This window comes from Podarcis tiliguerta (genome assembly GCF_965153285.1).
Source record: "Podarcis tiliguerta genome assembly, chromosome: 16".
Lineage (NCBI taxonomy): Eukaryota > Metazoa > Chordata > Lepidosauria > Squamata > Lacertidae > Podarcis > Podarcis tiliguerta.
In genome coordinates, this window is record NC_139549.1 from 41,063,625 (window position 1) to 41,085,070 (window position 21,446).

Genomic DNA, 21,446 nt, shown 5'->3' on the forward strand with positions numbered 1-21,446 from the left:
TACTTACCCTGCAGTCAGTCCTACTGAATTCTATAGGGCTTATTTCAGCTGAATTTCAGCTGGAGCAAAGTAGCAGAGCAAAGTAGCAGACAGCAGAAGATAGCAGGGTGGGCACATTTCTTTGCAAAAATCCACTGATTTATGTGTAAGACAGCAGAATAGTAGGTGTTGGTTTTTTAAATAAAAGCAATGACTTTGTTCTTCAGGGAGAAATTGGCAGGAGGATTCATCAGCCAGAATTCCCACCTTAAAACACACCAAGTGCTATTGGAAAACATTTGCAACATTGTCAAAGAAAATGGCAAAATTGATTATTTAACTGGTCTTTAGGGACATGAGCTACGGTGTGCCATATTGAACTATAGCACTAGAATTCAAGTTAGCGTGGAAATTCATGCCACATGAAGACACCATGAGTAAGGGTTTTTTTAAATTAACCCTTTTCCTTCTAAATATGGTTCTGGGCTGATTAAGAAAAACACCTTAATGGGATGCTTTACTTTTATTCATCTACATCAGTGACAATGAGTAGGATCAATACAGTATGCTTTTAAACAGTTTCAGAGGGAGGCAGCTCTTTGTCACTTACAACAATGGAAAACCCACAGATACAGATAAAATGGGAGCAGTCTCTTTATCCTCAGTGGCCACATGGCCATGAAATTCCTGTGTCTTGCGCTCTTTGAGCAGATATATACATCACCACCCCCTGCTCTTTCCCCCTGCAATTGGCCAAGCAGAATCTGAAGACTGAGAAACGCCCCCCCCCCCCCGCAAGCCCCATAGCAATGCAACTACCTTCTGCCACCTTTTGTTCCTCTTTTTGCCTACAGATATTGTATAACTAGCATAAGCAACAAGAGTTTACAGCGTGCAATTCTTCAATACACAAACAAAAGGGGCATCAGGATAGGTTTATTCCTGTCTGGTTTTTTGGGGGGTGATTATGTACTTTTTGGACAAATTAAAATAATTATGGGAGACTAATATTCAAGCAAGTACATATATGGATGAAGATGGCCACTGCTGCTTAAATCTTCCTTTTTTTCTATCTTGTAACACTCTCAAAATGTTCAACTCCACAGAATAATATCATTATTGCTGGTCCATTTTAAAACAATTTCAGAGGGGCACCAGCATACTCTGTGTTTATCAATTTTACCTGTTTGTATCAGCAACAACTGTAGATATTTTTTTCTTGAGACAAAATGTATTTGTTTCTTCTTCCAGGTAGTCACCATCTTCATGACGAAGCAGTAAGTAGCCACTTCTCTATAGATAGCTGTGCAACAATTATATTCTTATTTAGTGTGTAAAGAGGACTGAGAAAAATGTAACACATTTAATTGTCTGACATTACTAAATATGGAAGAACAATAGCATGAAGTTAAGGAAATTACTTGGTTCAGGGCAACCTTCCAAAGAAGCCCACAAAAGTTATGGACCCATAAATGTTTTTAGTAGTTAACACATATTCTGTTAGTCATTTGCAAGAAAACAATGCCTCACGAGCCAGACGATGCTTGCAAAGCTGGACTCTGAATCTCCAGAGGTGCTGAAACTAAAACAAATTAAGCTGGCAGCAGAGCCATGGGGAAAATAAACACTGGACCAGAGCAACAGCAGAAAGACGAGAGGAGTTTCAAAGTACACCAGGAACTGCATTATTTATTGTATGGGTCTTTGTGCCTCTAAGAGGAAAACAGGATAAGCACTTCCAAAATAAATTTGAGCAGTTTTGCTTCAAAGCATTTGCTCTTGATATGTGTGTGTGTGTGCGCGCACACACACACCATTACCTTTTGGTAAAAAGGGAGCCAGAACACTGATTGCATTCAAAAGCACATTATGACCTTGTGCACGGCAAAGAAGCAGTAAGTTGGCAATGCCAATAAATTGATCAAACAACATGGCAATTCCTTCTTCTAAAAGATGCGGGGAGCGCTTTCTAATGTGCGTTGTTAAATATTGGTTACATCTGCACTGTGTAAGCGCTTCAGCAAAAGTGGGAGTGAATGATATTATGCAACCCTCAGCAGATGTTCTTTTCACTCCTGGAGTCAATATGGTACAGGCAAGTGCTGCCACACTGACAGGCCTGGACAGCAAAGCTCTTTGTTCCACAATGCACAGCACAGGCTTCATTCTTATGCTCCTGGCAACAAGACAAAATGCCTTCATCCCTGAAGAAGCTGAAAGGGAAACTTGGAGGCTTTGAAAGGGTGAATAAACACATGCAATGGACTTAGAAGAATAAAATATAGATCAGCAACACGCACACCTGTTGCAAGCTATTTGCGTTACAATCCTGCACACCCTTTGACTTGGGAGCAAGCCTACTGAAAATGGAAGTTTCAAGAACACATAAAAGGAGCCCAGCTGGATCAGACTAAATAAAGGTTCATCTGGTACTGACTGGCGTGCTCTGGTCCATGGGGTCACAAAGAGTCGGACACGACTAAACAACAGCAGCGACAGTACTGCATCCTGTTTCCCCAAGAAATGCTAATCAGAAGGCATCAAGGGCAGGAAAGGAAAAGGCCATGTCTGCTGTGGCTAACCAGTGCCTGAGAGTCCAAAGTCTGCCCCTTCAAGAGGTTCTATATAGTTGTTTCTTTCTCCACATCCAGCCACCTTAGTTAATGGCCATTACCACTCCATGGGGCAACTCAATCCATTAATTTTGTAGTATGAGTAACTATTTTCTTTTGTCTGTTCCAAACCATTCATTCCCCTGGGTGATCCCAAGTTCTAGTTCTTTGGGATAGAGGAATGTCTATTGGCTTTCTCCACACCACACATAAATTTATAAACCAGTTAATCCCCATTGTAGACATCTTTTTTTCCAAGCTGAAAAAACACAAAGCCCAGCCTTTGGCAACCTGGCGCCCTCCCATTCCCATCATGTGTTATGCTGCCTCTTTTAATAGTAGTGTTCCTTGATTTTTATTTTTCTGCTGTTTTTCACGGATTTCTTAAGATGCAATTCAGCGGTAAACCAGGTTTTCCTGGGGAAAGCGGTGGAGGAAAAAACCACAGTTCTCAGACCTGTGATAATAGATCCAATACAAAACAGTAGAAAGCACATGACAAAAGTGTGGATGGACCGTAACTTAAGCCCCCTTTCTTTCAAAGGGACTTAAGTCACTACTTTAGCTGGGTTGGAACCTTTGCCATTCACAGCTCAAATCATTTAAAGTAGTCCAACAGGTCTGCATAAATCACCATCAAGTTTATGTGGTAGGAGAGCTATCAGCCAGGTATGAATGGCATTAGAAAAGTTGTGTGGGAAAGCTTCAAGGCTCACATCACTTTTACTTAGATCAAGCATTATTACTCACTCACTTTAATTACCTGGCCTAGATTGTCATAGAACACACCCACAGCCTAAGGGAGAAAATACACACTTGTTAATAAAGTCAGCCATGAAGGTCTCTCACTGCAATTGACAAGGGTTCATTATGTAATAGAGAACTGTAAAAGATGTGAAACTGAACAAATATTTTAAAAAGCAAGAAAGGACAGAAGGAATGAAACCAGAAAAAAATAACAGTACTATTATGTATGTGCACAGAAAGAGTAACAAAGTCTAGCTTTGGTAATATACTATTTAAGAGTTCTAGACAGAATGTTAAAAATAAACATACACATACCTAACAACAGATAGAAATTAATTTCCCTAACATCTAAATTTAAGTTGCCTTGGAGCAATAATGAAACTATAGGGATGCTAATTACTCAAGCACTCAAATAATTTTTTATATATTTTCAAATAACCTTTGCAGCAACTGCTATGTTATAAAGTAGGCCAGCATTTTAATTCCTGCACTTTGCAGGTTCAGACATGAGATGAAGATTGGCACAGAATGGTAGTAACTCAATGGTGGAGCGTATGTCTTGCATGCAGAAAACTTTCTCCAGGGATGCTGAGAAACATAGTTCAAAAGATCTGCAGGAACACACTAACACATACGCTACATGGTTCTCAGGCCTCTTTCCTAGCATTGTGTTTGCTAGCTGAGCAACTCCATCAAAGAGTGAACGCCCCCAATTCCTCAATTTAATCCCTGGCATCTCCAGTTTAGAGCATTCTATGGGAAAGGCTTGCACTGGAGACCAAAGAAAGCGGCTGCCAATCAAAAGTAGGCCACAGTTCATACAAACCAATGATAGGATGGGCAAGTTGAAACGAAGTTAGAACTGCTCCACCCATTTAAAATCTCCTGTACTGTAGGCAATTAACCCTTCAGATGCAAGCACTTCTCAGAGTTTGCTTTTTATTTTATTTTCAGTGATAGGTCGGTCATGTAACCTAGAATGCATGATATTAAGAATATATTTATTTATACCCCGCTGCCATTTTCCCCTGACAGGAATGAAAGCAACTTACAGATAGAAACAAGAACCACTAAAAACATACAAAAGAAAAACAATATTAAACATGGATACAATTAAAAACTATGTACTTTCTTATTAATAATACTTAATCAGTACATCTTCAATTCCCTGTTCGGAGCCCCTGATGAATGCCGAAGAAACAGAAGTGCCAAATGCAAGACACTGAGGCAAATGGAAGGAGCTACCTGCCACCCTGAAAAAAAAAACACTGGAAGGTATGGCACAAACCCAAGACACGCCCAGGATGGGCCTGGAGTCGTCCTACTCTCATCCAAGGAGGAGCATTCATGGTGCGTGGATCGTTAGAGGATAGTGGCCAGTGTCAGATGAGGATCCGAGAGACCAGGAGTGATAGCTGCACTCAGCCCTGAAGCACACACGGGCCAGTCTCTGCCTCTCAGCCTGATTTACCCCACAGGGTTGTTGTGAGTGGAGAGCCATGGATACCACCTTGAGCTCCTTGCAGGAAAAGATGCGATAGAAATGTAGAATGTATCTATTGGGCCCTTCTCTGGAGAAGCCTTCCTTCAAATGCTGCCTCAGCTGAGGCACATGCCAATTTTATAGCGCCTGGAGAAAGGAGATGGAGCAGCCTTTGTAGCCATCAGTGGATTTCCAGCAAGGAGATGTTAGTGGAAAAGATGAGAGAAGCAGCTGGAGCCCTGCTAGAAGACCTACTAAGGAACAGATGGTGGTCATTATGTCCTATGTAAAACCTCAGAATTCAAAGAAGGTGTACTTTCTTTTTCCCATGACTGTATTTGCCCTCTCAGAGGGGTGAGTGGGCTTAGGGCAAAAGGAATGGAGAACAATTTCCTATAAAGTCTGAAATAAAGAGTAAGAAAATAGATGAAGGAAAACCATGTTAGCTGAAGAAGGAATCTCTACTCAGTGAGGCAGGCAAAGGGAGGGGGTAGAGTAGGAAGAATACAGCACTTCCACGGATTCTAGGCCACATCTTGCCTAATCCATGGTTGTGGTGGAGGCCTCACACATGCCATTGAGAATGACCATACACATAATTGGAGAACCCTTTAAGCAAGTGAAGTAAAAAACTAATTTGACATGGCACAGCATGTCCATATTTGAAAACAGCTAGCTATTTATGCATGCAACTTTAGAGAAGGGCATTCAACTTATTTTCCAGCTGAGGGCCTCCTTTCCTCATGAGCAACCACCTGGGGGCTGCTTGTGGGGGGCAGGGCCAAAGGAGGTGAGAAACGGTGTGATTTTTACATTTGTACAGTAGGCTACACCACACAGCTCTGCATCCAGGCAAGCAAGAGGCTGCTGATTTTTACCATTCAAGAACATGCAAAAGCACTTGAGGAGGGAGTGCAGCAGGGCTGGTGAGAAGTGTGGCACGGGGAGGGCTGCATGGCTTGAGTAGAGTCCCAATGGCCGAGGCCTGGGAAGGCACAACTGACCCCCCAGGCCTAAGGTTCCCCACTTCTGCTTTAATATTTATTTAAAGGCAGAAAAAGGGAGTATAAGATTCAACCACAACAGGATTTTCATATTCAGTTTTCCAGCAGTAGGTTTTTCTGGTCTACCTAAACATTTACATACAAAAAAGTTATGAAAAAAATTGTTTATTAAACCTCTGTACAGAAGCATCAATATGTATGTACAGCAAGTTCAAATATGGGGCATTACTAAAAAGAAAGAAGAAAGAAGGTAGTACTAAAAAAAATCTGACCCACATAAATTACTTATAAAACTCTTCAAAAAGGGCAGGAATAATTGTGAAACAACCCCTGATTATTCCCATTTCATTGCTACAATTTTTCTATTTTAAATGAAGGGGAAACCATTTAAAAGGTTGAGAACCTTTCAAAAACTACTGAAAATAAACTGGTTTACAGTGATGCAGAAAGCACAGACAAAATCCTCCAGTTGCCGCTGCTCCAACTTCACAAGTCAGACAGGGTCAGAAAGATTAACTCATATTCAGGAAACATTTTCAGAAAAGTTAACTCACTTGGTAGCACTTTCTTGTATTAGCAGAAACATTGGTTTTAGGCAGCAACAGGCCCTGAAGTCAAAATGGAAGCTCTGTACACTGCACTTTTTAAAACAAGTAACATAATTATAGGAGGAACAAAGCAGGAGCTTTCAATGTGTCTGTTCTTACTTGGTCATTATTTATAAAGTAAGTACAGAGTAGTATCCAAAGTTAATTGGCCAGTCGGTTTCTTTTGGGTGCAACTGTGCTGCAGTAGTAATAGGACACCTAGGAGGAAGCCTTCTTGCTTTTCTGCTGGTTCCTAGGAGAGTTCTTTAGCACACTCCTTATTCGGAGGTAAATCCCAGTAGATTCAGCCATATTGTCAAATTCAAAAGGTGTTATCCCAGCAGCGAACTTGCTCATGTCAGGGACAGGGCTGGCATTTTTGGACACCTCCGCACTGATGACCACAGGAGAGTCACTGTGGCTTAGCCTGGACACTGAGGTTGAGGGGCAGTTCTCAACACTGCCTTCAGAATCCATGGGATTCGGCTCTTCATTGTCTGTCAAATCAATCAGTTCATCACCTGAAATCTGTTTCTTTTCAGACTCTTCTGCTTTGAGTACCTGTTCACTCTTGTCTGAAGTCCCAAGTTCCAATACATCCAGCTTTTTGCATGTTATTTCTTCTGGGGAAATGTCTGACTCAATTCGAGACGGTGATGAGGCTACAGAGTTTCCTGTTAAAGGATTCTCTCCAGGTATGTCAGAGTCACTGTTTGCACTATCTGCTTGCTCCAGGGCTGCCCAAATGAGGCGCTGCTGCTCCTCAAGCTCTTCCAGAGTCAAAGTGTCTTCATCCATAGCAGAGCCCTCTGCTCTCAGCGGAGCAGAATCACTGGAAGGAGTCAAAGGTGGAGTATCACGGGTAGCTGGTAGGGGAATACATGGAGGGAGCCGGGGAGGGGTAATGTTGGGGGGAGTACATGGAGGGGTCCCACGTGGCAATGGGGGAGGAGTGGCGTTCAGTGGTGACCCTGGAGGCAGTGGAGGTTGGAACTGGAAGCTATCATAGCCAGGAGAACTGTGTGGAGCTTCAAAGTCTGAAATCAGAAAAAGAGCAACTGTTAGAAAGCATCCCTATCCCTATCTTGTTTTCAATGGAAGCTGGTATACAGGTATGGTGGATCATAATTTTTAATAGGGATGGGAAGAAGGAAGTTTTAAGCTATTTTATGAACTATATTTATTGCACAGGTTTATTAGTATTGAAAGGCTTACCAGAATCCATCTCCATGTCAGCTGATGATACTTCAGCACTGTTTCCTTTCTGTCTTTTGGGATGATGAGCGTTCTGGTGAGATGAAGATCTTTTATTGCTGGACTTTGGGCTTGACTAAAGAAGCATCACAAAGGAACAAGAGAGATTAAGAGTATTCAACATGATTATGAAGATACATTCATGGAAGGTGCTCATGTGCTCTGTGGGCCACAGCTATGGAGAAGAAGGCCTCACAGGGTCACTTTCTCTGAGCTTTCAATGTTTATTTTTTTAAGCATTTAAACAAAGGCAATTTCCATACCTTTTCCTTACTGCTTCTGACTTCCAGAAGTCTGGCCAATGATTCTAAAGGTACCAAAAGAACTGGAAAGCACTTGGAAATTTATATTCTGTACACTGCTTGGATTTAGGTTTGTTTTAAAATGTATGTATGTATGTATGTATTGCTATTTTGCAAATTAATACTAAGAACTGCCTCCAGCATTCTCTGCCTGCTAGCATAAAGCTCTTGCACTAGCAGATGGGCAAGTTTGAATGTTGCATAACCAAGGAATCTATTGTGCAGCACATCAGCAACCTGCTGAGCATTCTCTTGCACAACATTTTGGTGGTGCAAAACATTACATCAGCAGAACAAGTATTCCTCTAACTTATGCTACACTGGATTCCACTACACTGGATACAACCCTAAATTTAAATCTGCCCACTAATATTTCTGGTTATAGAACTGCACACTCTTTATTCACATTATCATAGGTGGTTAAAATGGTTTGAAAGAGTTCAAAGCAACCAACTGCCATATCTTGAAAATATGTTCCCAGTGTGATTTATGTTAACAGATTTCAATAACTCCTATTGCACTCTTCAACCCTGAAAGGGTTCCTAGAGACAGGCTAATGGAAAAGTAACTAATTTAAACTAATGAACAAAATATGACATAAAGACACCAGAAAACAAGTATCAAACATGGCAACAATCTACAGAAATGTATACCTATACATGTTCCTCTGACCTATGTATGCTTTTTACTATCATAAATTAGAGAATTCTATGCAGAACTAGAAATATGATTGTTAACTGGAAACATCAATACACACAGCTTTCACAAGCACATTTAAATATAGTCACCGAATGATAGGTAGAAAGATAGTGGGCAAAGATATCCTTCTGCTGACTGGGCTGAAGGGGCACGGAACCAAACATCCTCCATTCCTGCAGGGATATAAATACAGTAAAAGAAGATGCTGATCAACGTGCAGGACTAGAAAACTTGCTTGCATATATGTGTTTAGCAAAAAGAGGAAAGCAAAGAATGAACTGTAAGAAAAATATTTAATAAATGTGTATTCCGAACACAGAATTTACAACAGGTGAGGACATAATATATCAATACAAATTAAAAACAAGACAATACAGCTTAGAATATAAAAACATTGGGAGCTGAAATACCAAGCTAGTATTAAAAAGTAGAACAGACTAAAACGCACATGAAAGGTCTACATAAAAGAAACCAAAGAGGAAACCCCTCCTCAGGAAGGGAGTTCCAAAGTTGAGGAGCCACTGTCAAAAAGGCCCGGTCCATGGTACCCACCAACCAGATCTGCATTAATGGTGGGCCAGAGGAGAGGGCCTTTGAGGACCATCTCAAGGCCAGGGCAGTTAGCTGTGTTGGTCTGCCGTAGTCAAAACATTTTTTTTTTTAAATTCCTTCCAGTAGCACCTTATAGACCAACTAAGTTTGTTATTGGTATGAGCTTTTGTGTACATGCACACTTCTTCAGATACAGGCCTGGGCAGTTCATGTGGAAGCAGGGAGTCCGTCCAAATAAATTTTGAAAGGACTGTCAGATACAGATAGCGTGTAAAAGAAATTCATATGTCACTCTTTGGAGGAAGGAGGTGATGAAAGTGTAAAACTAGTCACTTACATCTGTTACTCCATTCGGAGTGGACATATTAAAACCTGGATAGTTTATCAACTTAGAGACATCGTAAGTGACACGCCAATTCTGTTGATAATATTCTTCTGCCTCTGTTTCACCACCAGGAGATGCTGTAACAAAACACCACAAATAGTTACTGATACTATTGACAAAAGAGGACTTGGCACATATAATGGTGAGCGCTTGTTGCGTCTAACCACTTTGACAACAGGGTGCTGGAATGCACAGATTCTGTGATAAGAAGCAAAACAACATTGTATAATTAATCACAAAAGAAATAACCAGTCATTTTTTATGCACCACATATTCAGAACTGCAAAATTTAGCACCACTCCACCAGAACCCCAAGATAAACCACCCAAGCTTAGGTTATGGTACTTATTTAAGGTTGTAGTCAATGCTAGTCCTACTCGGAAAAGATCCATTAAAATTAATGAACATGACTTAGGCACACTCATTCCAACAGGTCTACTCTGCGTAGGACTTCATTGGCTACAAATCTAGCAATTAAGTCCAACTCCCCACAATGCAGGAATCTGAATCAATGCATCCATAGATTGTTCCAATGAATTTTAGTAACAATGGAACTTTTTCTGAAAACATGGGGGGGGGGGTGCCCTAAGCCACACACTTGTCTTATCACACATATAATAACTGTTTATTATCGTATTTGGACTTACAATCCACCCCAAACAATCCCAGGGGGAGGGGTGTTTCAGGTTTCAAATAAATACAATGTACATTAAAATCAGAAAATAAAATGAGAAAAGCAACCAATATTAGAACAACAGCACAGAACAAGATGACAGACATCTACTCAACCAAAGCACTGGGTAAAAAGGTATGTATTGACCAACTGTTGAAAATCTTATGTGTCGTTCCAACAGCTTAAATTGGGCTCCACAGTGGGCTGATAACCAGTGCAGATCTTTCAAGGCCAGCCAGAATGTGTATACATCCACCAGCAGCTTCACTAGTGTGTTCTGCACTAGCTGCAGTTTCCGAATGATCTTTAAGGGTAGCCTGACATGGACTAGGAAGTGACCATGGATCACTGTGATAAGTTATCCCTATCAAGGAACAACATAACACTGGGTCTCAAATGACATAGAAGGATAACGTGATACCCACCAAGCTACACACCTGGTTCTTCCAAGGGAGTACATGCATCTCCCTACTGCTGAACTTTAGAACTGACAACAGATATTACTTTCATGTGTGGATTCAGCTTCAGTTTATTGGTTCACACCCAGCCCTTCATTACCTCCAGGCAATGCTCAAACACCTGAACTGGCACTCCTGATTCAGATGGAGTGTCATCAGGACACTTGACATTTCACTCCAAACGGCCTGGTGACATCTACCAGTGACTTCATATGGATGTTAAAAAGCACAGGGGACAAGAGACTGACTGCCCCCCCCCCCGGGGAACCCCACTAGTGAGCTGAGTGTGCTGTGTAATAGTCCCCCATTGCTGCTGTCTAAAATCGACCTTGAAGGTAGGAATGGAATCACTGTACAACGGTGCCCCCAATTTCCAACCCACAAGTCGTTTGAGAAGGATGCTGTGGTCAATAGTATTGAAGTCAAAAAGAATCAACAAGGTTGCACTACCCAGTTCCTTTCCCAAGAAACCAGGCCGGCCAAGGTAGTTTCAATGCCTTGAATTGAATTGGGTCCAGATAATCTAATGGTATTACCAAATTTCAATTATTATTGGAAAGAATCAATAGGCAAACATCTCATATAACAGGATGTAACAATAAACAACACTATTTTAACTATTTTCTTTATAGTCAGAAACCAGAAAGGTGGAACACTTTTCAAAGTCAAAAGCCAAATAATGGACAGGTATCCTCTTATTACGAAAAAATAAACACATTTGCAGTAAGGTAATAGGGCCGCTCACCACTAAACTTACCTTTTCCATCATAGAGTGTTAGTCCAGATTTTTCCATTTCTGCCTCCTTGAGCCAACCTGGGGGATAGCCCAGTTGCCGCATTCGATAGATGAAAGGAGGAAGAGTCTTATCAGAGACACCAAGTGCATCCTGAAGTTCCTCACTGCAATAGGACAAATGACATCCTGTTAGAAATATGAAGGGGCTATTTGGGGAAGTTGTCTGCTACATTTTAAGAAAACAAACAAGAGAGATTTGTATCCTGATGGAAAACTTAAGGTCACGCTGGAATTATATAAGAAAGCTGCAGAGTTGTGTCCAGCTTGAATATATTTGCCTGTTGTTACGTATAAGTGACTGATTTTCATGAATTTCATGAATATGTTCTTTTCCATTAATTGTTATAATAATGTATAAAAACAATAACTTATTATTTATACCCTGCCCATCTGGCTGGGTTTCCCCATGTGACTCCCATACCAGTCAGGTCTTGATGAAGCTTTATTGCTAAGGGTTCCAAAATTACAGCAAGTACTCTTTTTTAACAGTTTGCAATCCTTGAAGCAGTTTTATTTTCTTGGTTCTTTTTCTGGTTGTTTGACAGTGGAGAGATCTTTCTGATGGGTGAACACTGCCGCTCCTCCTTTGGCCCATTCTCCTATTTCGCACTATTTGAGATACGATGTACACCTTCTATCTGGGTTCTTTTTCTAGATCTTTGCTATCTTATTGTTCTAGATATTCAGCTATCTCAGGAACTAATGCTGCCGGTAGATTTGTTCTCTTGAGATTTGCTGCTGAGAATGTTGAATTTCCTGTAGTGACTACCAGATGGAAATGAAAAGCCCAGTAATATCATATTCCTGCTTCTTGCAACTTGAACATTACTGGACACATTTCTCTTTTATTCTCTGTTTCCAGAGATAAATCCTGAAGCACTGTAACTGATAGTGCTCTGTGAGCTCTCTCTTGTCCCCAAAGGTTGCTCCAGTGCTTTTTTCTTAAAAAAAAAAAAAGTTTAGGGGGTACTCTCATTTTCCTACTCATACTGAAATACTGCCGCTCAATGTGGCCAAACGTAAATTCACAAAATGTTTAGGGGTATGTGTACCCCTGCGTTCCCCCCAGAAAAAAAGCACTGAGTAGCTCTAAGGTGGGTATCACACTTTTGAATCACTGAAATATGAAGTCCATATTACTGTCTCCTTCTGCCCCCTCTTTAATGACTCTCACATGTAAAGTAAGCTTTCGGGCTCTGTTTTCCACCTCCTCCAGCTTAGATTTTGTATCCTTATTTTCTCGGAGGAGCCGCTTCAATTTTTTTCATCTAAGTGTACCAGATCCATTGCTGCTGAGATGGTTTCAGTGGCGCCAGCAAATTTCTCCACTATTGCATCTACTATTCTTTCCAAAGGGGTTATCAGCTCCTTCCATGTCTCCATAATCATGGTTTTAAGTGAAATATGCTGTGCTGCAAATTCTTCGAGGAGTATTGTGTCTAAGTCTTTTCCTGCTGCAGCTCCAACTGTTTTAGGTGGGGCAGGCACCTCGCCTTACTTGTAGTCCACACCTTGCTTTTTCTTACAGCATAAAAAATTGCACTCCGCTTGTCTTGGGTGCAATGTGAACATGAGGCCGCTGCAGTGGGCCTTGAAGTCTTAGGTGCAGACCTGGGTGGAACCGCTGCAGGTGCAGATCTTGGTGCTAGTAGCAAATATTGAAATGAGAGTGAGCAAAACATTTTAAAGGTATTTTCAATATTCAGTTAGATTTAGTAAAAATCAGGTACCTGAGGGCAGGAGTTCTGAGCCATCCAGTCCCTGCCCCCATGTTTTCAGCTTTCTCCAACTTTGTGCCTTCCAGATACTTTGGACTACAAGTTCCATCAGCACCAGCCAGCACAGCCATGCTGGTCCGTGCTGATATGAGTTGTAGTCCAAAGCTTTCAAAGAGCACCAGGTTGGGAAAGGCTGGTTTATATTCAGTGAGAGAGAGAAAATACCTAATTATTCCTGGTTTGAACCTTCCAAACCTTTCTTCAACTTCTTCTGCATGGTACCGCTGTTGGAAGTTTTGGTTTCCTGCTTCCCCACAAGCATCCATAAATTGCTTCCTTTTTTCACTTATACGGGCAGCATTTCGTGGCTAAAATGTAGTTAGAGGGGGGGAAATCAGGACAATACCAGCAATCAAGTTGCACATACAAATTCCCTTGATTCACCTGTGGAATAACAGTCTGCCTGGTACTATACAGAGTTGGACTATTTGATACTTAAACGTTTTGGCCTTACAGAGGATATATGTTGCTGAATACAATTGTTTAAACTTGTTTTTTAAAAAACCCTAGAATATTTTAATAGGGACATACATAGCAAAATATGTGTCTTAAGATATAAAACATATCAACAATATTCAAATGGATTATGCAGCTTTATCAAAACCCAACTGAATCCTTTCAAATTAATCCATATCTGATTATCAATGTGCTCTGAGGACAGAACATCAGAAGGAATATTTTACCTGTGGACAATCTTTCATTTGGTGGTCTTCAGAGCCACAATTGAAGCAGTGAGATTTTGGCCTGCTTTATAAAAGTAAACAGTTTATAACACTAATATTTAATACTGACTTAACAAATATGTGGGTCCATTACATATTTCCAACAGCCTTTTTAAAATGTCACCCATATGCCTAATATACCAAACCCAGTTGTGACAGAACAGAAGAATGCAGGATGGAGTAATGTCATCTTAACATTTTAAACATTTTGTGACTATGCTACAACAGTCTGACAAATAAATAAAGTAGTATGTAGTGGAAATTTGGATGTTAGAAAGAAAAAGAAAAAAAGTGCTCTGATCCAAGACATAATAGTTTGACTTCTTGTTATGGACTTTGTGGTTTTGTGCTCCTTCTTTCTCTTGAAATCCCTCCCACAGACCAGACCGCAATTTGCCATGACATCCAAAGCAGGTGAAAACGGTGTGCCTGAACCACGGAAGCCCATTTTAAAGAGTGGCTTCCAATTCAGGTTTGAAAGGAAACCATGGTTTGTGAGAATCAGGAAGTGTGAGAGGAAACTGAATGGGTCAGTGCATGAAACAATTATTTTCTTGCTTTGGCCATTATGGAGAAGGCCACTTTCAACTTTCATTTGCACCAGTGCACTGCTTTTCAAAATATTTTGGAAATAACTACTTAAAAGTCTATCTTAAGATATGTCAAGGCACATGGCCCTCTCCAATTATAAAGCTGAGGAGTAAATTTTTATTTTTAATTGTTCATGAAATGTTGGCTCAATCTAGTATTCTAATGCCCTACTTGAGGACTCATCTAGTTAATTCTTAATGAAAGTTAATAAGCCTGTCTCCTAGCAGATTTTATCTGTGCTTCTATCAAATTAAAGGGAAAAATGGAGTTTTACGAGAGTTATGAGCAGGAAGATGGACAGCGAGGTCTGAGTATCTCTTGCTAACCTGGTGTCCTCCAGCATGGCTCTGCTGGCTGAGGTTGATGACAGCTGTAGTCCAAAATGTCTGGAGGGCAACAGGCTGGCAAAGGCTGCTTTAGTTATTTTGGATGTGCCTGAATAAGGTCTTCAAAGCACCCAGAACATTCCAGCTCCCTCTCCCCCTATACTTTTGGTCATAAGAGGCTGCACTTCACACTTAATATCACAAAATGCTTTAAAAGTGGCAAGCTGTTACATCATGAAGGGTGCTCTTTACGTCAGCAATTTAATCTGCGCTTTGCTCTCATTCTAAGTCTTATTACTTATCACTTATCAACCACAGTACATTTCAGTTTTTTAACTAGAAATCTTCATAGATTTAGAGAAATACAAACCTTTTAGGCTTTACTTGTATCTCCTGTCCATCTAGAGAAAGAATCTGCGTGAAAACTTGCTGGTATCTTAAGAGTTCAATAAGGAATTGCCATTGTATAAAACAGAACAACTGAGGTTTACGTGTCTGTGTATGCATGATGGCTATGACCCAGAAATGTTTTGGTATAAATTGTTATTACAAAGTTTATTTTTGTTTGTTTTTTGCTTAAGAAAGGTAAGATGAGGCTCATAATCAATACCATGAAGGCAAGATTCTGCTTGAAAGGATGGCTTCATCATTGTTGAAAGCATGCTATCTTTTAATAGTAGGGTTTAGCCTGATCAGTGTAGAGTGTCAGCTGCCTGACACCACTATTGAGAAATATAGCATGGAAGCACAGTAGCATCTTTAAGCAGAGCAGGAAATCCAATCACCAGAAATAATGTTTCACCAAAAAGGGCATGCCCTGTAACGTATGACACCACAATTACGTAGTTAATAGACTCAAAATATGTAGATTGAATCTGGTTTAGTACTGATTGGATTAAGTTGCATTGTTAGCAGGAAAAGAGGACATTAAACTAAATAGGATACTTGGGTATTTCCCATCCATCTGTCAGCTGAGGGTTTTCATTTAATATAGGCTGCCCCAGTTTATCAAGACAAAAATTGGTAAAATAGAGAACACTTCCTACAACCTGTAGAAAGAGTCAAAAAGTGTCAGCATTTTATCAGATTGAAAGACAACATTCCGTTTTAAAAATGTACTTAAATATTTCACAAATATATATTTTGATATAATTAAGTACATTACAATAAAGGTTCTCCTGTTTTAAGGTTTTACAAACAAGATCTTACAACTTACACACCCATAACTAAAAAAAGCCCAGCCAATTAATATGAGTCTTGGCCTTCCAAGAATTACAACAACTTAACAATAATTAAATACAGTGAGAATTGCATGGCTCTTTAAGCATCTTGTCAACCCTTTTCTAATGCTATGGTTCGGAAATCTAAAATGTAGGATTCAAGCACATACACCACAAAGCAAAGGAGTAACTTACACTAAAGGCCTCCTTGATTTTTTTTGATGTATTTGAGATTGTCACTTTATGGTCTTCTTCCAACATAAAACTAGAAGGCTAATAGAAAGACAAATCACAGTTTGCGAAACTAAGATTATATTTATCAAACAACAAAGTATATAATTATGAGTGTTCTCCTATATGCCTGAACTCACTTCCAGAACACTTGTATCAGGAATAGGGAACCTGGTGCCCTCTAGAGGCTGTTGGGATTCCAATGCCATCTGTCCCGGCAAGCATGGCCTATTGTCAGGAATGATGGGCAACTCCAGAGTAGAGCAACATCTGGAAGGCAACAAGTTCCCCAGCCTACAAGATTCTTTTAAAAATTCCTGCATTTATATCCCAACTTTATTCCATCAAGAAACTCTTCCCCCCTCCCCACCATCCCTTCAAATTTCAGCTAAAAATCCACTCTCTTTGCTTTCTCTGAAGTCTTTAGCTTAACCTCCTATAAGCATAGCAATGCCCTCTTCCACAAAGTGAACGGGGAAGGCCATGTGTGCACAGGTGCTCTGAGTGCACACTGGATGGACATAGCTCAGTGGCTGCTTTGGATGTAGTGGCATCTCAAGCGAAAAGGACCTCAGGTAGCAGGCCTGGGAAAGTCCCCTACCTGAGGCCTTGGGAAGCTACTGTTAGTCCCAATAGATAATACTGGGCTAGGTGGACCAATGGTTTGACTCAGTATTGCCTATCTTCACATGGAGCAGTGGCATCATACACTGTGCTACTGAAGAATATGACTAGAGTTAGCACATTGCAGCAGGACATTTTTGACAGACCAGTCATATGAATAGAAACATGTTATATCTCGAAAATGTGGTACACTTTTCATCAATAACAAAGGCTATTAGGGCTAGTCTACTACAATAGTAACAACGGATACCAATAAAAGAAAAGGTTTAGATCATTTCATTAATATATAAATACCTGCGGCTTAACATTGAAGTAGGTCTTGTCAGATTCAGCACTTTGTTGCTCCTCATATTTTTGAACTAAACAAGATATAAAATCTTCTATTTCTTGATGATATTGCCTATACAAGAATTTTCAAAATAGATATGCTGTTTTGTTTGTTTGTTATAAAGCATCTCTCTCACAGACTGCTCTTACACACTGTTCAAGCTGAGGATTTTGTTCTGCAATTCTGCAGAAGGAAGAGCTTGTAGATCAGACTTTGGGGGGAAAGGTACAGGCATTTGTCCTATCCAGTGTTTTGGTACCACTGCAGAAATTCGAAATTCCTTTCATGTTGCATACGTTTTCTTTAAATATCTGTAGAGCAATAGCGTTCAACGTTTTTAAGAGTAGGGACTACAACCTACTATGTGGGAACTTTAATTTAACTTTTTTTAAAAATCTACATATGGCTTATTTACCCAACCACCCAATGTTTCCAGTTCTCATTTGAACACACACACACACCTAAAAAATTGGGGTACACAGCTACAGACATGACACACCTTATATTGGGGGACAGTAAACTAGTGGGTTCTGACCCACCACTCAATGCTCAATACTCTAGAAGGCACCCATGATACAAACATTCTGAACTTAACCAATATAAAATATATATACTTACTTTGAAACAGTATTGTTCATAAATAAAATTTGTAGCAAAGGCCCATCAAGTTTAGAGTCGTCAATGGTAAGTCCACTAAAAAAAAGAAAGCATAAAACTACCATTACATTAGGTAGTAGCAGTTCAGACAGGCCCACATGCCTCTTTGACATAGTTTGGAAGTATTCTGACCACATTAAGATACTTTAATATATGTAGGGACGCGGGTCACACTGTGGTCTAAACCACTGAACCTCTTCGGCTTGTCAATTGGAAGGTTGGCTGTTCGAATCCCCGCTGTCTGTGGACAAACGCCGGCTCCCTTGGCCTGAAAGCGAGATGAGCACTGCAGCCCCATAGTCGCCTTTGACTGGACTTAACCATCCTGGGGTCCTTTACCTTAATATGTATATTTATTTATTTCTCTCCCCCACCCCCATTCTTAGTAATAGACTTTTCTCCTTATCGCAGTTTGTTAAGAATAGTGCATACTAAGCCAAAATTATTTTCTTTTGATTACATGCATTAGATTCTAGATCATTAGATAATATTAGTGAAGAAGTGTAAGCACTCTTCCCTTGTGACCACTCAATACAAACAAATGACAGGTATTTTCTGCTACATCTGAAGTAAACACCCAGTTAATCCATAAAACCATGCTGCTAGCTTAACGTGCTCAAGGAGGCCTTGTGTGGGTGGGTTGGAATCACACAGGGCATGCCCAAATCCTTACACATATCTACTTTTAAACAATGTACTAAACATCACAGATGATGAAGCAATTTACACATACCTTGGTCGAGTCAGCATATTCAATTTTCTTCTGAGTTCATGATGTGAATTATTTGTTAAGGAATTTCAAGTCATGCTACTATTTCAGAATAATGACCCTGGAATAATTTATGACTGCCCCTGTTCTGCACTCTCAATCAGTAATAATAATTAGAACCAGAGCTCCAGATGTAAGCTTATTTGACATATAAAAAGTAGGTATGAAAGTTAAAGGAAAGTACGTTAGCCTCCCCACTTGTGAATCAGAGAGTTGCTGAAACCCATTCATGGTACTCAATGTACATGAAGGAAGGAAGGCATCACAAGGGAAGCCTGAAGATGGCAGAATTGAATGAATACCTTGTCAAACGCTTCAGGCCACATCCTTCTAGGGCGGCTGACATTTATGTCACAGTTCTGCTAAAGGAAGAACTGTACTCCTCCCTGGTACAATTCATGCTTATGAGCAGTCCCTTCTTCTTTGAAATCTGGTATCCTGTGCCCTTTAAAAAGCTGCACAAGTGATATATTCAACAGGTGCTGTTCTCCCCACCCCAGCTTTGTCATGTGTCCTCTGTGTGTGTGTGACCACAAAACAATTTGCAGAGGGATGATGACAAGCCAGTGTAATACAAGAGTGCTGGATGTTCAAATCCATGCTCAGCTACAATGTTTGCTAGGTGAACTTGGATAATTCAGCACCTCATGTACTTCACAGGATTGTAGCCAAGGAGAAAGGGGGACAGGGAAGAACCATACACCACTTTGAATAGAAGGAATTTAAAAAGTCAGTGAGGCAGACTGCATGACATAGTGCTCAGAGTACTGGCCTAGGACTGGGAGGACCCAGATTCAAAGTCACACTTCGCCAAGAAGGCCCCTGTGTGACCTTGGGCGGCCACTCTCTCTTGCAGTCTATCTTATCCCACAAGTTGTTGTGAAGATAAAATAGGTGGGGTGGTATGGGATGAAGTAGTATAAAATTAAATTTAAAAAATCACAGCAAAGTTCCAAGATACAACTTCTCAAGTGGATAGCAGTATGTTGCAGCAAACACAACACCAGACAGGATCAGCAGAGTGGAATTCTGGTCAACTTGAGGCGGCAGCAAATTGAATAAATTCAATTTATTATTGCTTTTTTACTGCCATAAAGGAGAAGAAATGCTTGTGGGAGTTTCTGTCCAAAGTGTCAACATAACTTTGCCGGTCTTGTGTCTTATACACTCCAACAGGAGCAGGACAGGGTGAAAGTTTCATTGTTCCTGCTCTCCCTGAAGCACAGTGATGTGGGGTGGAAACTTTTTTCGGTGCCAGAAATAATTTCTCCAGTAACAGTGAATGGAGGCAAACTACAAATACATTATTAGGTAAGGCTGGCAGCTTCAACCTTCTTAGCACTGCTTATAGAATATATCCAGTTGGTTAGCTTTACTGCACACAGCCAAAGCAGCTTATGAAATAAAAGTAAAACAAATGTGCTAAATGAGATCACTCTTTAGAGCAACCTTTGCCTGCCTGGTGCCCAGATGTTGTTGGGCTACAACTCCCAACACAGGGCAGCCAAACATTTGCTAATGCAAAGTACCTTAGCATTTACCTAAGTATCTTTTTGCAAAAAAAACCTCATCCCCGCTCGGGCAGCCAAAGGTCTTGGGCCGGGCCAACCCTGAAAACAGAGACTTGCGGAATAAGCTCTCGTGCTCCAGGGGGCCGGACTGGGTAGCTGCTGCAAGAGGCTACTAGTCCCTGACACTTTCTGCAGCTACAGCCGAAGCCAAGTTCGAGATTACAAGCGGGGTGGGGAGGGGGGGGTTACAAGGGCTGGGACCCCTTTGCGAAGATAGATAGCAAGATGTCAAGAGCGCACTGGGCGCCGGCGCCCCCCCCCCGCCCCTTTGACGGAGGCTCCGCTCGGCCCCGTAACGGCCGGGAGGCGCCCCTCGGCAACGCCCAAGGCCTCGAAGGGCTGCCGCCTCTGGGCGGGGATCTGAGGGGAGGGGGCGCCCCCAGGCCGGCCTGCTTCCCCCGCCAGGATATTCTCGGCCTGCAGCTCCCTGACGGTCTCCTGGCACTCCCTCAGCCGCTGGCGGAGCTCCTCCGTCTCCGCCCCAGCCTCCTCGAAGCGGGCGTGGAGCGGCTGCGCGGCCGGGATGGGCGCCGCCTCGCCGGCGTCCAGCTGCTGGAAGAGCTCCTGGTCCCCGAAGTCCACCTCGGCCGCCATCTTAGGTCGGGGAGGGAAGGCGCCGGCCGCGCGTGGCCCGCCGGCCGCACGGCCAGGCGCTGCGGAAGAAGCTGCCGCCGGGCGGAGAGGAAAGGCGGCGAGAGGCCCCGGCCTCACCTCGGAAAGGGCCGCAGTTGCACGCGAGGCCTTCAGGCGCCAGAGCTCTTCGGGCAGGCGACTACAACTCCCACAATGCAGCGAGGCCGGACGGTGCCCGCAGCCCCCAGGCCCGAACTTCACACTGGGAGAGCGGCTGGGGGCAGCGATGCATGCTGGGATTGGCCAAGCACTTCCGCCCGATTCTCAAGCTTCCGGCAGCGCAGGCTGGGGGGGGGCTGCAGCTCTTTTTGCTCAGCCTCTTCCTGTGTGCTTTTTCTTGCAGAGGTTTCTTGGTAGCTCGGCTACTATACTCGCGTAGCTTGGGTAGGAATTACTAACTTGTACAGCTAGGAGGAAACCGAGTCCCCCTTTTATCCATGCTCTCCAACATACTAGCAGATGTCT

At 41.7% G+C, this 21,446-nt stretch overlaps 1 protein-coding gene and 1 long non-coding RNA gene across 5 annotated transcripts; one reads left to right on the forward strand and one right to left on the reverse strand.

Annotated features, from left to right (window-relative positions):
• Positions 1–1,295: 1,295 nt before the first annotated feature.
• LOC310667256 lies at positions 1,296–8,109 on the forward strand. Its single transcript, XR_014506234.1, has 3 exons — positions 1,296–4,688; positions 6,955–7,107; positions 7,604–8,109. It is a non-coding gene; the product is annotated as an uncharacterized lncRNA (long non-coding RNA).
• On the reverse strand, positions 5,981–21,221 carry ZCCHC8 (zinc finger CCHC-type containing 8). 4 transcript variants are annotated; one of them, XM_083419032.1, is made up of 14 exons: positions 20,759–21,221; positions 18,742–18,784; positions 17,970–18,044; positions 17,318–17,423; positions 16,364–16,441; positions 15,894–15,997; positions 15,319–15,384; positions 13,993–14,053; positions 13,475–13,617; positions 11,493–11,635; positions 9,557–9,681; positions 8,757–8,840; positions 7,628–7,742; positions 5,981–7,449 (listed from the first exon to the last, which is right to left on the reverse strand). In XM_083419032.1, exons 1-14 carry the CDS (start codon positions 20,940–20,942, stop codon positions 6,632–6,634), a joined length of 2,145 nt encoding a protein of 714 aa, XP_083275158.1. In that variant the 5' UTR covers positions 20,943–21,221; the 3' UTR covers positions 5,981–6,631. The 4 variants fall into 4 exon arrangements, with proteins under 4 accessions (XP_083275158.1, XP_083275157.1, XP_083275159.1 ...); XM_083419031.1 differs by having other exon boundaries at positions 13,993–14,056; positions 18,742–18,782; positions 20,757–21,208; XM_083419033.1 differs by having other exon boundaries at positions 13,993–14,056; positions 18,742–20,387; positions 20,438–21,206.
• Positions 21,222–21,446: the final 225 nt, after the last annotated feature.

Bases quoted from the DNA above. Each gene is read 5' to 3' on its own strand.
- ZCCHC8 (XM_083419031.1), bottom strand. From the start codon at position 20,942: ATGGCGGCCGAGGTGGACTTCGGGGACCAGGAGCTCTTCCAGCAGCTG. The intron at 17,424-17,969 runs GTAAGTATATAT...ATTCTTGTATAG, and splicing joins ATGAACAATACTGTTTCAAA to GCAATATCATCAAGAAATAG. The intron at 15,385-15,893 runs GTATCCTATTTA...TGAACTCTTAAG, and splicing joins GATGGATGGGAAATACCCAA to ATACCAGCAAGTTTTCACGC.